This window comes from Ornithodoros turicata, chromosome 2 (genome assembly GCF_037126465.1).
Source record: "Ornithodoros turicata isolate Travis chromosome 2, ASM3712646v1, whole genome shotgun sequence".
Classification (NCBI taxonomy): Eukaryota; Metazoa; Arthropoda; class Arachnida; order Ixodida; family Argasidae; genus Ornithodoros; species Ornithodoros turicata.
The window spans coordinates 38636764-38650647 of record NC_088202.1 but is presented as its reverse complement, the minus strand read 5'-3'; the positions used below and the strand labels follow the sequence as shown (position 1 = coordinate 38650647).

The following is a 13884-nucleotide window of genomic DNA, read 5'->3' as shown; positions in this document are numbered from 1 at the left end:
GGAGCGTTCATAAAAAAAAACAAAAATAATAAAGATAAAAAATAAATCGACCAATAAAAGAAAGAGAGAGAAGAACAAAGAAAGCTGCAGTTCTAAATGGCGTTACCCTAAGGAACATTTATCTGTGTGTAATCCGCTTGCTCACTGTTTCAACATTGCGTTGAAACAGCGTTGAAACAACAGCTACGTTGCTAGACCCTACACAACATAGTGAAGCACGACAAAGGCACTTGTTCAGTTCCTGCGAGTCTGTGGCCTTCTGGGTGAACCGTGATCAATCTCGTGTTTATTTTCCTTTTGTGTTTGTTACGTTTTTGTTTTCTTATTTTGATTTGTTTCTTCCTTTATCTTTTCTTAGCCGGGAATAGCAAGCCGCCGTAGCGCAGGCTAACCTTTGAGAGAAGGGAGTCACTGAAAAGGCAGCTGTAGGAGTCGAACCCACATTTTCTGGGTTATCGATCCAAGGCTTTGTGTATTTGCCCCTTATTCAGAGGCTAACATTTCCGCCCTTTTTCTTTGTTGGCGGACTGAGATCGCGCAGAATCGAAATACATAATCGACATGCATAAAAGGCACAATCGAAATTTTGTACCGTATTATGCCTAGTAACACATCCCCAAGTTGGAAGGTTAATTTCTAATCCAGAAGTGTGGATCGTAAAAGAACGTGGGATCGTCAGTGGAGGTGCGGACGGTTGCTCATTGGACAATTCAACGCTAAGATGCAACAAACAGTAAAAGGATATACAGTAATAAAATAATAATGAACAGCAAGCTTAGGCGTATCAGGCACTGGAAAATGCTTATTATGATTTCTCACAAGTGATACATCACATTACTGCGCTTCATACAACGGAGATACTGAGGCTAGATTCCGAACGTCTTGCATAATGCACGCGTTTGATATTCGTGCCGATCGCTAGGTTTCGTGCTACGTTTACTTCAGGGGCCTTTTCTCCGGTGACCTTTTCTTCCCAGAGTAACTGGGTGTGGTTTCTTACTTGCTGTTTATCGTGAGTAAGGAAATGAACTTTGACACACACATAGAGAGAGAGAGAGAGAATGTGGTGGTGGAATATATGTGCTTCCAACATTGCTTTCAACATTGTAATACACGCATGTAAACTAACAGAATGCAGCGCTAGATCTGGCATGCTGATTACTATCTGCAGTTCTGCTATCTATGACTTTAGGTGAAAAAACGTGTGGCTTTGTGCGTGTGCTCATAATTATGTGTAAATTGGTGAGTCTCTATGGCCTATTATAACCTGCGAACCCTCATTGCCGGAGTAGCAAAGTGCGACTGCGAAAAATTCCCTTGAGAGAGATGTCGGCCCAGGACGCACAATTTCCACGGGACAGCATGAAAACAGATATGTATCGTCACGGAAGCTAGCCACGGCAGTGTAAGAAGAGCTCAAAATTTAACTTTCATTCCGCAGTCAGCTAGGAACATTTTGTCCGGGGACGATGGTTCCTCATTGCGTGCGCAGAAATAATGGTGCAGCGGTGGTTTGATCGATTTTTCTTATTGGTTCACCTGGAGCGTTGATGAAAAATAAAGTAAAATAAAAATTAAAAATCAATAAAAGAAAGAAAGAGAAGAACAATACAGCACCTTCGTCAAGCCCCATATGAGAGAGCCATCCGCGCGGAACGAGCAGGTCACGTCCAGTGTTGTCGAACATATCCGCGATCATCCACAGGCAAGCGTCCGTTCCACAGCAGCTGCACTTGAAGTGATCCGAGGGACAACATGTCGCATACTGAACAAGGCCGGTAGACATCCTTACCATCCCCAAATACACCAAGGACTCGTTCAGGCTGACTACGGCAGAAGAACGGCATTCGCAAACTGGACACTTGCAAGAATAGAGGGCAACAAGGACTTTCTATCAAAAGTCATATGTACCGATGAAGCGCGATTTGGGCGCGACGCAAATGTCGACGCCCAGAATCGGCACTACTGGGCTCCCACTAACCCGCACTGGCTGCTGCTTGGTAAGCACCAGTTGCAGTGGTCATTTAATGTCTGATGTGGTGACAGTGTCATTGGTTCATACTTTTTTGACGGGCACCTAACTTCACATAGATAAGACGGCGAAGTGCTCGGAAACGTCGTTTAAGACTACCTCGACGAAATGCCTTTGTCCGACCTACGCGGCGTCTGGTATCAGCACGACGGCGCCCCAGCCCATGCATCGCGGATGTCCTCCCTATGGTTAGACTCCGTTTTCAGAGACAAGTGAATAGGCGCCCCTGACCTGACTCCCTTGAACTTCTTTTCTTTTTTTTTTCTTTTTTTTGTGGGGATACGTAAAGGACAGAGTGTATGAGACCGATCCAGTGACGTCGGAAAACTTGAAGCGAAGGATCGAGGAGTGTTGGGCACAGCTAACCGTTGATCAGCTAAGAGGAACCGTGGAATCAAAGGAAAAGCGGTTTCGTATGTGCCTTGCCGCGGAAGGGAGACATTTTGAACATGCCTTGTGATTTCTGTGCCGCAATAAACCAGATTTGTGTTTTCTTAATTTAGTAGTTTGAACTTAGGAGTTTGCCTTAATCGTAAGTAAAGAACGAAATTTCATTCAAATTTCATTGCGGCTGCAAGGACAAGAATACACCGTGGCGGCGCACAAGGAGCAGATCACTCTCTGCGTTATCACACCACCGTCGATACATCGTCGAACGGTCATCTATGGACAGTATTTCATACTTCCTTCAGAGAATATGCCATTACAGAAGCGTGCCACGAAGCCAAGTCGGGAAACGTCCCCGGGGATGATATGCATAATTTCTTGAGGCAACACTCGTCTCCTGCTTCTAGATTGAAAGTGAATAGATTGTCAATAGTTTCTCGTTATTTCAGACCGGGACTTTCCAGAGACACAGAGAATTGTTGCTGCTTGCCACTTGTATATTTTCGATTATTTTCATTGGTCTATTCCCTAGCACACTCTTCTACGATGATAGTTTTTGATTCACAATTTACACATGTGATATGCTTTGCTTTGTGTTCTGTACATGAGAAAATAAGCAAATCCCTTCGTGCAAGCAATAGTGATTGTGCGTTTGTTGTTGTATCTGACATGTACGTTGGTAATAAAAAATGTTTGTCAATCTACAACGCGTCTGGCATTTCTTACACTTCAGAGCGCAGGGAAGGCAAAATCGCCATCGTGCGCCATGGCAGGAACTGGGAGAAGGAAAGGGAAAGGAGGAAATGGATTGAATTGGGTATTGCGTTAGATACTCGACCTTGGGGCGAGCGGTATCTTGCGCCACCTAACCTGTGATATTGCATGCTTTTCAGCGCCATGTGTTGAGAGCAGCGGGCGAACCAACTGGTACATTTTCTTTCCACTTTTACAGTCCTCCTTGCCACGGAGCGCGTTACCATTGTGCCTAGGGTAGCTGTAGAGGCCTCACAGAGCTGTTTATTTGAGCTCGATTGTCGTTACGTGCTACATGTTTCGCCCTGACGATTGTAGTCCGCAGAAAGATAATCTTCCGTACGTACACTACCTATGACATTGCCGCCCATGCCATAGACTAGCCTATAGTCATGCCCAGGCCCATGCCGCTGTTCACCCAGTTCACCTCCGCATACACAAGCAATACCGTCCCCGCTACTGCTGCGGGAGACGAGAAGCAGGTACGCGCGCGGCGTAACTCTTCACAGGCCATAATATGTGAACCGGCAAACGCCGCTGCCATTCTTTTAGTTTTTTTTCGAGACACGTGACGCAAACGTCACAGCCAACGTGACTTTCAGAAACGACCAACCGGCATCTCGCGGCTTGTCCTCGCTTCTTCGATTCATCTCGCGGCAAGGGAGAGAAGGGTTTTCGGTGATGCGACCTACTGGACAGGATCTTCACGAAATTGAGCTCTTAACAGCTAGCTCTGTAAAAAGTAGCCGCGAGAGACGCATATCACAACCATGAACAATTTGCGTTGATAAGAAAGGCGTAAAACAGTACTCAATCATTGCATCTTAAATGCCATTTGCACCTCGTATGCGGATGCGCAAAGCAGTGAGGATACATACGATGGCGCTCCGAGAGTTACCTAATGTGAAATAGCAACAGCGTGCGCTATGGCCAGCTGCATATATTACACTATGGCACATTGCACTTGCAGAGCTGACTCAAGTTTTGCCCCAGGATGGGGCAAAAACTGTTCTATTGGCAGAGCGGGGCATGTTTTGAATGTTCCGTTGGTGGAGCAGAGGCAAAAAAATAATAAAACAAATAAACAAATAAAAATAAATAAAATAAAATTGCTGCAAGGAGCAATAGTTTTTGACCCAGTGATTACCTCAACGACTACCTAAGCAGAACATGATGAGGAGAGGAGGCATGCGCGTGATAAGCGAGACCGTGATGATGGAGCGTTCTTTTCTTCTAAATCGCATGTCGCGCAGGTAGTCGTGCTACTCTTGCACAGTGTAAACACTGCGCGTCCTGCTGTGTGTAATTATATGGTACGATTCCGAAACAGTTTGCTGAATCCCACGTGGTCAAAGCAAACCCGAGAAAGCACGCGGGTCACTATGTCGGGTCGCTATGCACAGAGTGCGCATCGTATATATCTTGAATGCCAGCGTTCCATTCACAAAGCAAACCCGTGCGACCCCGCCGGGAGCATGCACGAAACCCCACAGTGCCCGGGTCCAAAATTGCTCTCCCAATGGAATTTGCCATTAAGGTGGTCGAAATTACCTGCAGTCCTACCCTGCGGCACGTGCAGCATGTCACCACACTATAGACTGACACACCTTACGTGTAAATCTACTCCAATTACCTATTAAAGCGAAAGGGAAATGCGCCAGGTGCCTGTAGCTGTGTAACGCTCACCGGATGAATTTATTGACCTCAGGGATACATTATTATAGGATAAACGCGTGTGAACTGTTTAAAGAAAGAAAAGCCCCGAACACCATCACACACGCGTAACATGTCATGCCGCCATGCATCTTACATTGTCTCCCCCTCTCTCTCTAGTCTCATAGCGAAATACATGTTTCTGATACATACATTCCCGGCTGTTGTTACGGATTTGCGCTACGCAGGCTATTTGAACAATGCTCCGAACACGATATATTCTTGGAAGGCTGAGCAGATTACATTCTCCGTTTAATTTCGCTTATAAATCATTCAATGCTCATCTCCGAGATGCGCTCCGACACTTACGTGCTGCAAGGCATATGCTTTCCTTCTTACGTATATCCCCCTCGAACATTTGAAGTGATACGCTTCGGCTAACAAAGACTCGAAACAAAATCAGAATTCCTTATTCTGGTACTGCGTTCCTCAAAAGCCTAGCTTTCCAATCCGACACATTGGACACACAAATCCGCACATTGGTGCGGCAAATCCCAGTCAGAAAATTATCTCCCATGGGTGTCTATCGGATATACGTTCACGGAGATCCGGATATCCGTAGGATAAAGACATTTCTTGAATGGATATCCCAGGGACATCCAAGTGGCCGCGACAAGTACGTCCTACGAACACCCATTTTATGGATGTATCCTGGAGATACGAACGTAAGCAGAAGCTCTCCTGCTGCGTCCAACGTTACGAGACCATTGCGCATATGCGAGAGGCCTCGCCACATCATCTAGTTTTTCAGGTAACTGTGGTACTATCCCGAAAGTGAGTCAAGTAAATCGCGTTCGTTGTAGAGCTGCTGGATTATTAGCATTCACATAACCTATAAAACGGTCGTCGGGGCAGTATCCTTTGCGGTGCATTTCCCGGGAAGATTTTTCCTAAGAAATTAGCATTTTGTGTCGTGATGCCATAAAAACAGGCAAAACACGTGCGTGCATGTGCTGTAGCTATCGTCGTCTAAAATGAACCACAAAAAGTCATATGAAGCGACGTAAACCAGAAAACGACTTGTAGGTGTAGGAAAGACGATGGCAACGGAACATTTCCCTGATATCCTTAAAATGTATCGAAATATGACTATTGTCATCCATGCGAATATGATTAATTACTGCCACCTTCTACCTAAACATCTTGGCTTACGATGGACACAAGGCGCGAGATAGTGGATTTATGGTTTGCTCGCCTGTGGCTCTAACGAACATCCCTGCGTCCTCGGCGTAGAGATGTGAAAAAAAAAAAACTATAAAAACTAGATAAACTGGCCCGTAGGTAGCCGTCTTTAGCCCACGTCAGCAATTTCAACTTCGACGAAAGGGCACACTCTTTTCCCACCATAGCACATATGTGAGCACGCACTCATTAAATAATTCCTTGAAAGCCTGAGTGATCGATGGTGAGTGTGCATTGTGGTTCTGTGTAACACTCTAAAACGGCTGTGGGCGCCAGAGAATGATCGTACTACCCACTGATCTCGATTGTAAAAGGCTGGATGGCGGATAGGGAGCGCGTGCGTGAAGGAACCGGCCGCCATCTTACTGTACCCACAACAGTCGCCGCAGCGATCATGGCAACTTCTTGCAATTACGGTCGTACCAACCGTACTGGCAAGGATAGAGGGCCTAAATTTATACAGGTGAGTCACTCTTCATCAAGGAATAAATAGGCGTCCATTCTGTATATTTAGTTGACCTTTATGAAGTGTTTTTTTGCCCAAAACGAGCACTGGATGCAGGTTGCTTGATCTCTCTTCCGACGTTCAATCGAGCACACTTGCATTTTACCCGGCGGCAAATACAGTTTGAGTGCATAATATGGTTGAAAGAACATGTTACACTACACAGGTAGTGTTGTCATCAATATATGTGCAAGCACTCGAGCGCTTTTTTGCGTGCATTGCTAGCATGGTACACGGTGTTCTTTGCGGAAGCAAGTGCCACATTCATTTCTTTGAATTACCTTCGCGCACAAGTTCGGTATTACGTCATAATGAGACCACGATTGTCACCTTTTTTCATATATTGGTATTGTTTTGTGCCTTGGTTTGATTTGTGACAAAGAATCCTACGTAACGGTGGTGTGGCGCGACTTGAATAACGCCTTTGTGTCTGAGCTGTATCATCAGCTTGTTACGATAGTAATAATTTGTAGCGTGTCGTGCTATTTCTAGAAGTTTTTAAGGCAAAAGTGGTCTCTCAATACAGGTTTCGTCATGAGGGCTACCCAGTGAATAATCTGTGCAGTGTGATACGGCTGGGTGTACAGGTAAGTATCACGTTCCTCATCCACTGGTTTCTACTTTACAGGAAGGAACAACCTCAGTGCACGCACTGTGGTTAGCCTCTCTCAGTTTTGCATATTTTCTTACATGTTCACATCAGAAACACACCTTACACTATAGGCTCCTTCACCCAGGAATATAATAATTAAAGATTATAATTCTTTTTAGAAGAGTTCCCCATATTCTTTTTAGAATAGTTTTTAATCTTTTTAATTTTTAGAAGATACTGGGATTGTAAACCATGTTTTAAACTGATGTTTTAACATTTGTCCAATGCATTTATTAAACAACATATTCATTTTTAACTGGTTGCACCCAAACCAATGTTCTGATGTATTATTTCCTTTGTTGTCGATGCATCATAAAAATTGGAATAATCATCATCAATGCAGGTTACTTCACAGCTGCCTCGACATACTCAAGAAATGGGTGCAGAACCTGCGTAATGCCCAAAAACTTTGACTACCACAGCACCTCCAGAAAGTAAAGGCATATGTGTCACATGGGATTTTTAAAGGCATTCACAGTATATAATACCTTGTATGAACTGTTGTAGATATAAGCAGCCTCTACAATACACTCTCAGAAATTAAAACTTGTCAGGGAGCTGTGATAATTGTTCCAGTTAATAGGCATGCACATGTACGCTATAAGAAGAAAATTATTTATTGAGAATGCACTACTGTTGATCACACTCATGCAGCTGTAGGTTTACCTTCTGCCTCTTGGAACTCTTTGTAGTTGCCTTAGCTGCAGGAGGAGTGTCATCCAGCATGTGAACTACTTGCAGAAATATTGACGTATTTAAGATTATGACACACTTTGAAGGGTTTCAATTCGGGAAATTTGCAGTGGCAGGGCCTGCCAGAGTGAAACCTACTGAATATTTTATGGTGTCGAAGTGGCAGTTCTTCCAGGATAGGAATATCTTAGATGGGAGCAAAAAGCTTGAAATTAACAAAGTGTTGTTTGCATTAAGCAATTTGTAATATACTGAACACATAGGCAGCAAAACAAAAATTTAAAATTCAGCATGTATGAAAATTGGGTGCAACAAATTTGCATAGTGTACGTGTACATTGTCATTCCTGAGATATATATTGTCATTGCAGGGAGGTCACAAAACAATAAATGTATTGTTTTGTCACTTCCCTGCACATTCATTGTATCTTGAAATGCGTATATGCCAGAATAAATGTTGAACTTGAAAAATGTATATTCTCTTTATTCATAGAGCATAACATCACTTATCTTCTTCACAAAAGCATATCGTGTTACATCTTTGTCACGCAGAATGCACAACCAAGAAAGCCATCTTCCATTAAACATCACGTTTCAGACATGATTCAGTTGGTATCATTTCATAGACAGGGTACACCAGGGCTCAAGTTTCAAGCTCCAAATCGTCATGTTGCAGTTTGGAAACCGTACATGTGTAGTGCAAGAGATCCCTCGCACATTAAAATGTAAGATGGGAGTCACCGTTACTGCAAAGTAACTCCTATGAGAGAGACTGACGCTGCAGAAAAGTGTGCAAACTGCGGAAAGTGTCATAGAAGATTTTCAGAAATCGTGCCTGGTTTCACGTCAGTGCTACCATACTCCCCTTTAGATGACGATGATAATGATTGGCGTTTCAGATGTGCAGCTGCATTTTTTGCAACGTGCTCCTCCTCCTTCTCTGGCTACTCATGTTGTTTACGTCTACTGTTGATCACATTCATTTATCACATATGATATTCTTATATATTATTGTTATATTATCACATATTTGATCACATTAAATTTAAAATTTAGCATATATGAGAAAATATCAGGAGGGAAGTTGCTATTCATTGCTCATTGCAACCTAACATTGAGTGCTACAAATTTAAAGAGCGTACCTGATCATTGCCATTCCTAAAATATATATTGCCATTGTAGCAAGGTCACAAAACAATAAATGTAGCCTTTTGCGACCTCCCTGCACGTTCATTGTATCCTGAAACGCATAAGTGCAAGAAATAAATCTTGAACTTGAATAAACTTGATGTTGTATAAACTTGACATAAAATGTTGAATAATATAATGAATGATATAAAATATTGAATGAACTTGAACGCGTATATTCTCTTTACTCATCATCAGTGATCTTCATTACAAAAGCATATCGTGTTAGACTTTTTTGTTTGCGTTTCACAGACTGAGTACACGAGGGCCAAAATGACAAAATCACAACTGTTTCAAGCTCCAAATAGTCCTGTTGCAATTTGAAGACCATACGGGGAGCTGCATTTTTTGGAACATGCTCCACATAACAAGCATGACAAAGTCAGCACTGGATAGCAGAACCCCGTCCCCAAGCAGCATTTCTCACGCTGCAGTTGTATTCAACAAAAGCACGTGAGTGCTGGAGAAGGACATTCAGTTTGGCACAATCGCGCCTGCAAATAATCAGAACAAATAAAGGAAGACGCAAACAAACATAGAAGGGCTGTACTTCAAAAAGAGATAAGTCCTGTGTCTCAAGCAGGTGCTACCACTTTCTAAGTAACTTAATTTGATTAAGCTTACATCACTACCTGATTAATCCTAATGAGTGTGATCTAATTGCGTGAAGTAATTATTTGGGCTGCTTCGGTGTGCCCATATTTGCGAGGCAAAGCACCGCTGTCGTTTACTAAAAGACTCTAAGGCGATGCTTGATATAAATCATACTAAACGCATACCGGCTAAAACAACGGCTGTGATTCTACAGAACGATCTCTCTCTGCCATGCGAGTATATCTTTTCCCGGACCGTTCTTTATGGAACAATTTTTGTCCAGAACGCAGTACGGGATATTATATACATGGTTGTTGTTAACCTCAAGTCGTTTCTTATTGAAATATTGGCTGGGAAACGTGCTGTAGTACAATTCCCAGCGCTGCACTGCAGTGACGGTCTAGTTTCGGAATGAAAAACATAACGTTATTAAGAATCGAACGACAGGACACCTGTGAAACACTGTTAGGATACATCAGTATACTGGCACCTTACAAAATTGTGTGATGACAAACAACGACCAATGCTTGCAGCGCAATAAATACTCACAATCTCTGTTGCCTCCCATTGTTTTCTATGGGCGCACACAGCACTTTAGGGCCCACCAACATGGCGGCCCGAAGGCACGCCTCTCCCCCACGAGCCCCTCTCCCATGCGCGATCCAGCCTTTATACATAGAGATCAGTGGTACTACCGTACCAACGAAATATGAGGACAGCACGAGTGTGACCGGTAGAATCGCGATCATTCCCGATGTCATACCATACTTGCCTTGATATCGCAGTAACGTTGCCGGGATGAACGAAATCACATCAGATTCATGCCATCGGCGATTGTGATTGCGCGTATCGTGAGTTATCGCGCTTATGAGTTATTCTGCCGAGCTCTGTGTAGAACACAGCAGTCAAGTGGGTCCTGGAGACGTGCGCGGAGCGCTGGCCACTGATTCCCGAAAGAACAGACATCAGTCCTAGACATAAGTGCAGATGTGCACTCCTCAGGGCAACAGGGGTGGGTTGAGCAGCTAGTACGGAATTGAAAAGTTTGGAGCTGAGGGCGCTTTTCTTGGGTACCCTATAGGGTGCCCAAATATTAGCTCCCTCTGTGCAGGGTGGGTCACCATTTGTGGAAGCGAATGCCTTACAGCCGCCATGTTTACGCCCACTCTTACCGTGCATAAATGCTCTGTACCGATTTCACCCACTTTTTCGAACCTCCTCTGCTATGTATTTACTCAACTCCAAACTGTATATAGCTAAGTAGCTAAGCGTATAGCTACGCTTTTGTGAGCGCATCGCGAGCTGCGCGGTGGCGTAAAAATGGCAGAAATATTGTCACGAAGCGAAATGAGTCGTCGAGTCGTCGAATAAACAGCGAACGGTTTATTAGACTACTTGGTAGCAAAACACAAGAGTGATAGCTCTCTGAACACAACTGAGTCCAAAGAATGAATGCTCCAGATTGGAGCGCACAAGCATTTAAGCGTCGCGCCGAAAAGTCTAGAAACAGCACGTGCGTTTGCCAGAGAGCAGGCGATGTGTCTGGAAGCTTCTTCCTTCTTCTTCAGCATGCGCCGGGATGAGATATACCGTTTCGTGCCTGCCCTGGAAGTTTCTCGAAGATGATTCGTGGCATTGCCCCCTCCGTAGACGTGGCATCGTCCCGATGCCAGAACCTGTGTCGGCTCATCGCATTTCGTTTGCACCCTGCGAAGCCTCGTAGCCAACGTCGTCGTCTTTAGCATTGTCGTCGGCGCCGTTATCGATTAATGCAGTTGTCTCGTGGTCGTCGTTGGGTATTTGCAGGTCACTGGTTAGGTTTTGAGCGTCGCGGCGGTCTGTATTGCTGTTCGTCGAGCTCGGAGGCTGGTCGCGTCGTGAGTCAGCAGAAGCATACTGCTGCTGTAGAGAGTCTTCAATTGCGGCGGGATGACTACGCGCTGAAGGCGGGAGGCGTCAGGTGAAAATCCGGGTAGACCGAGTCCTCGGTACGGGAAACTGCGGTAGACCCGGGTGGCTTCTTCACAGTGCTAGCAGAGCGGCCTCAAGTCTGACGTTCGCCGTACGTCTGTCTTGCGAGTTCCTTGTGCGCGTGGCTGGTAGCTGAGTGGTGCAGGTTGGGCGGGTCGCGAATGCGCACAGCTGTTGCCGTGCCGCGCTGCCGATGGTGGCTCTCGTATTCATCTTCTTGCGGGTTGGGGGTCCCAACGGCCTGAATTCCGAAGGTAGACCACGCTGTCTTCGACTCAGTCGTTTCTGTTCTTCCAGGCCGTTGAGCAGGGATTACCCTGCATCTCCACCAGAAATGTCACGAAGCGAAATGAGTCGTCGAGTCGTCGAATAAAAGCGAACGGTTTATTGGACTACTTGGTAGCAAAACACAAGAGCGATAGCTCTCTGAACACAACTGAGTCCAAAGAATGAATGCTCCAGATTGGAGCGCACAAGCACTTAAGCGTCGCGCCGAAAAGTCTAGAAACAGCACGTGCGTTTGCCAGAGAGCAGGCGATGTGTCTGGAAGCTTCTTCCTTCTTCTTCAGCATGCGCCGGGATGAGATATACCGTTTCGTGCCTGCCCTGGAAGTTTCTCGAAGATGATTCGTGGCAATATGTTGCAGACGACGCGGTTGCCTTCACCCTATGCAGAGGGAGCTAGTATTGAGGCACCCTAGTACTATAGCCGCAACGTGTCCTGCAGTATTCATGCATGAACACCGTTCGTCTGCTTGGATGACTGGCTATCCATCGCAATGTCAGGTGACCCCAGAATACTCCAGACGCTGGTGACTTCAGTTGACTCCGGCCATCTTCAGGTGACTCTAGATGTCTTCAAATAACTTCAGACGCCTTGAGGTGACTTCAGACGTCCTCGAATGCTTTCAGGTGACTCCAGATGTCTTCAGTTGACTTCATGGCTTTGATTCATTGCTCTGCGCTATTCTTTGCTTTGATTATTTTATGATTTGATCCCGTTTTTTTAATTTGTAAAACCGGCTGTTAGCGCCGCGATGCAACTGCTGCTATGAGCGCCGTGCACACCCGAACAGATGGAGAGACGACAGCAACAACGAGTGGGGGACAGGGGGTTAGTATGCGTCCTGGGCCGACTTCAGAGAGAACTGTGCCGCCATTCGTCTGGAAAAACTGCCGGAAAACCAACGGAAAAGTGCCGGGTTTCGACACGTGGCACCTCCCAGTCCCGGCGTGGAAACCGACCATCTGACCACTGTGATACGCGAGCTGGTATATCTCGTATTGATCTAGTACAGTGACAGATACTGCAGGTAAATGCAGGCATTCTGATGGATCCATTCCATGATGAGAAATGCCTCCGCATGGTAGAGGAAGGGGAAGGGGGGGAAAACAACACGTTAACTCTCAGGTTTTTCTCTTCTTCCAATCCACTGTACCGACGTCCTGCTGCTGCCAGAACTCCCTGGGCAATCGCGCATAAAGCAGAATGACGCTACACTGAACTGAAGGGTTCCTGGCGGTTGAGTATGCAGGTCGTATGACGAAACGGCATTCAACAGCGATTGAATTTTCACGCACCTTCATTTAGCAACTTGCCACTGCTTAATGTAGGCTCAAAAGCTCCTGTCATTCATTCATGCTTTTTCTTTCTTTTTTTCACGTATGCATTACGGCCTAGAGCTTATGATAGAAGCGCTCAAAATACGAAGAAATGGGCGGACACAGTCTGCGTAGTGTGCGTCCCTTTCTTCGTATTTTAGCGCTTTCATCATGAGTTCGAACCAACAGGCCCAAAAAATTGCTCGACTCGGCCTAGAGCTGTGGTACGAGGTGGTATGGAAGATAAGTCCCTTCCTCTTTTTTCTGGTCCACTTTTCCCCCAGACCAGACATGTCGATTTCCTAGCCGCACTGCTTAATGTATAGGAGTGTAACTTAATATAACTAGCTTGTATAGTTTCGCACACTGTACTTTGCTGTATTGAGATTGTCTCGTAATGTAGTTTACTTCCAGCTTGTTCCCAATGTTAAGTTATTTTCTCTTGCTTTCTGTCGCACACAGCAGGCATAATGTACTCACGACTACGTCCAGGGGCATCTTGCACTTTGTCCTTAATAGCCACAATGGAAGTAAGACCTGCATAAGGATGGTACGAGTACATACTCTTTGTACTCTCTTCAGTGCTGAAGGATGCATAGAACGCTAATAATAC

At 45.1% G+C, this 13884-nt stretch overlaps 1 protein-coding gene across 1 annotated transcript in view; it reads right to left on the bottom strand.

Annotated features, from left to right (window-relative positions):
• The window catches only part of LOC135383373 (uncharacterized), a 113131-nt gene that overhangs the window by 98054 nt on the left and 1193 nt on the right, over positions 1-13884 (bottom strand). The window contains exon 2 of the mRNA XM_064612856.1: positions 13752-13808. Within this exon, the coding sequence (XP_064468926.1) occupies positions 13752-13769 (18 nt within the window). The 5' untranslated portion in view covers positions 13770-13808. The remainder of the gene's footprint in view (positions 1-13751; positions 13809-13884) is intronic.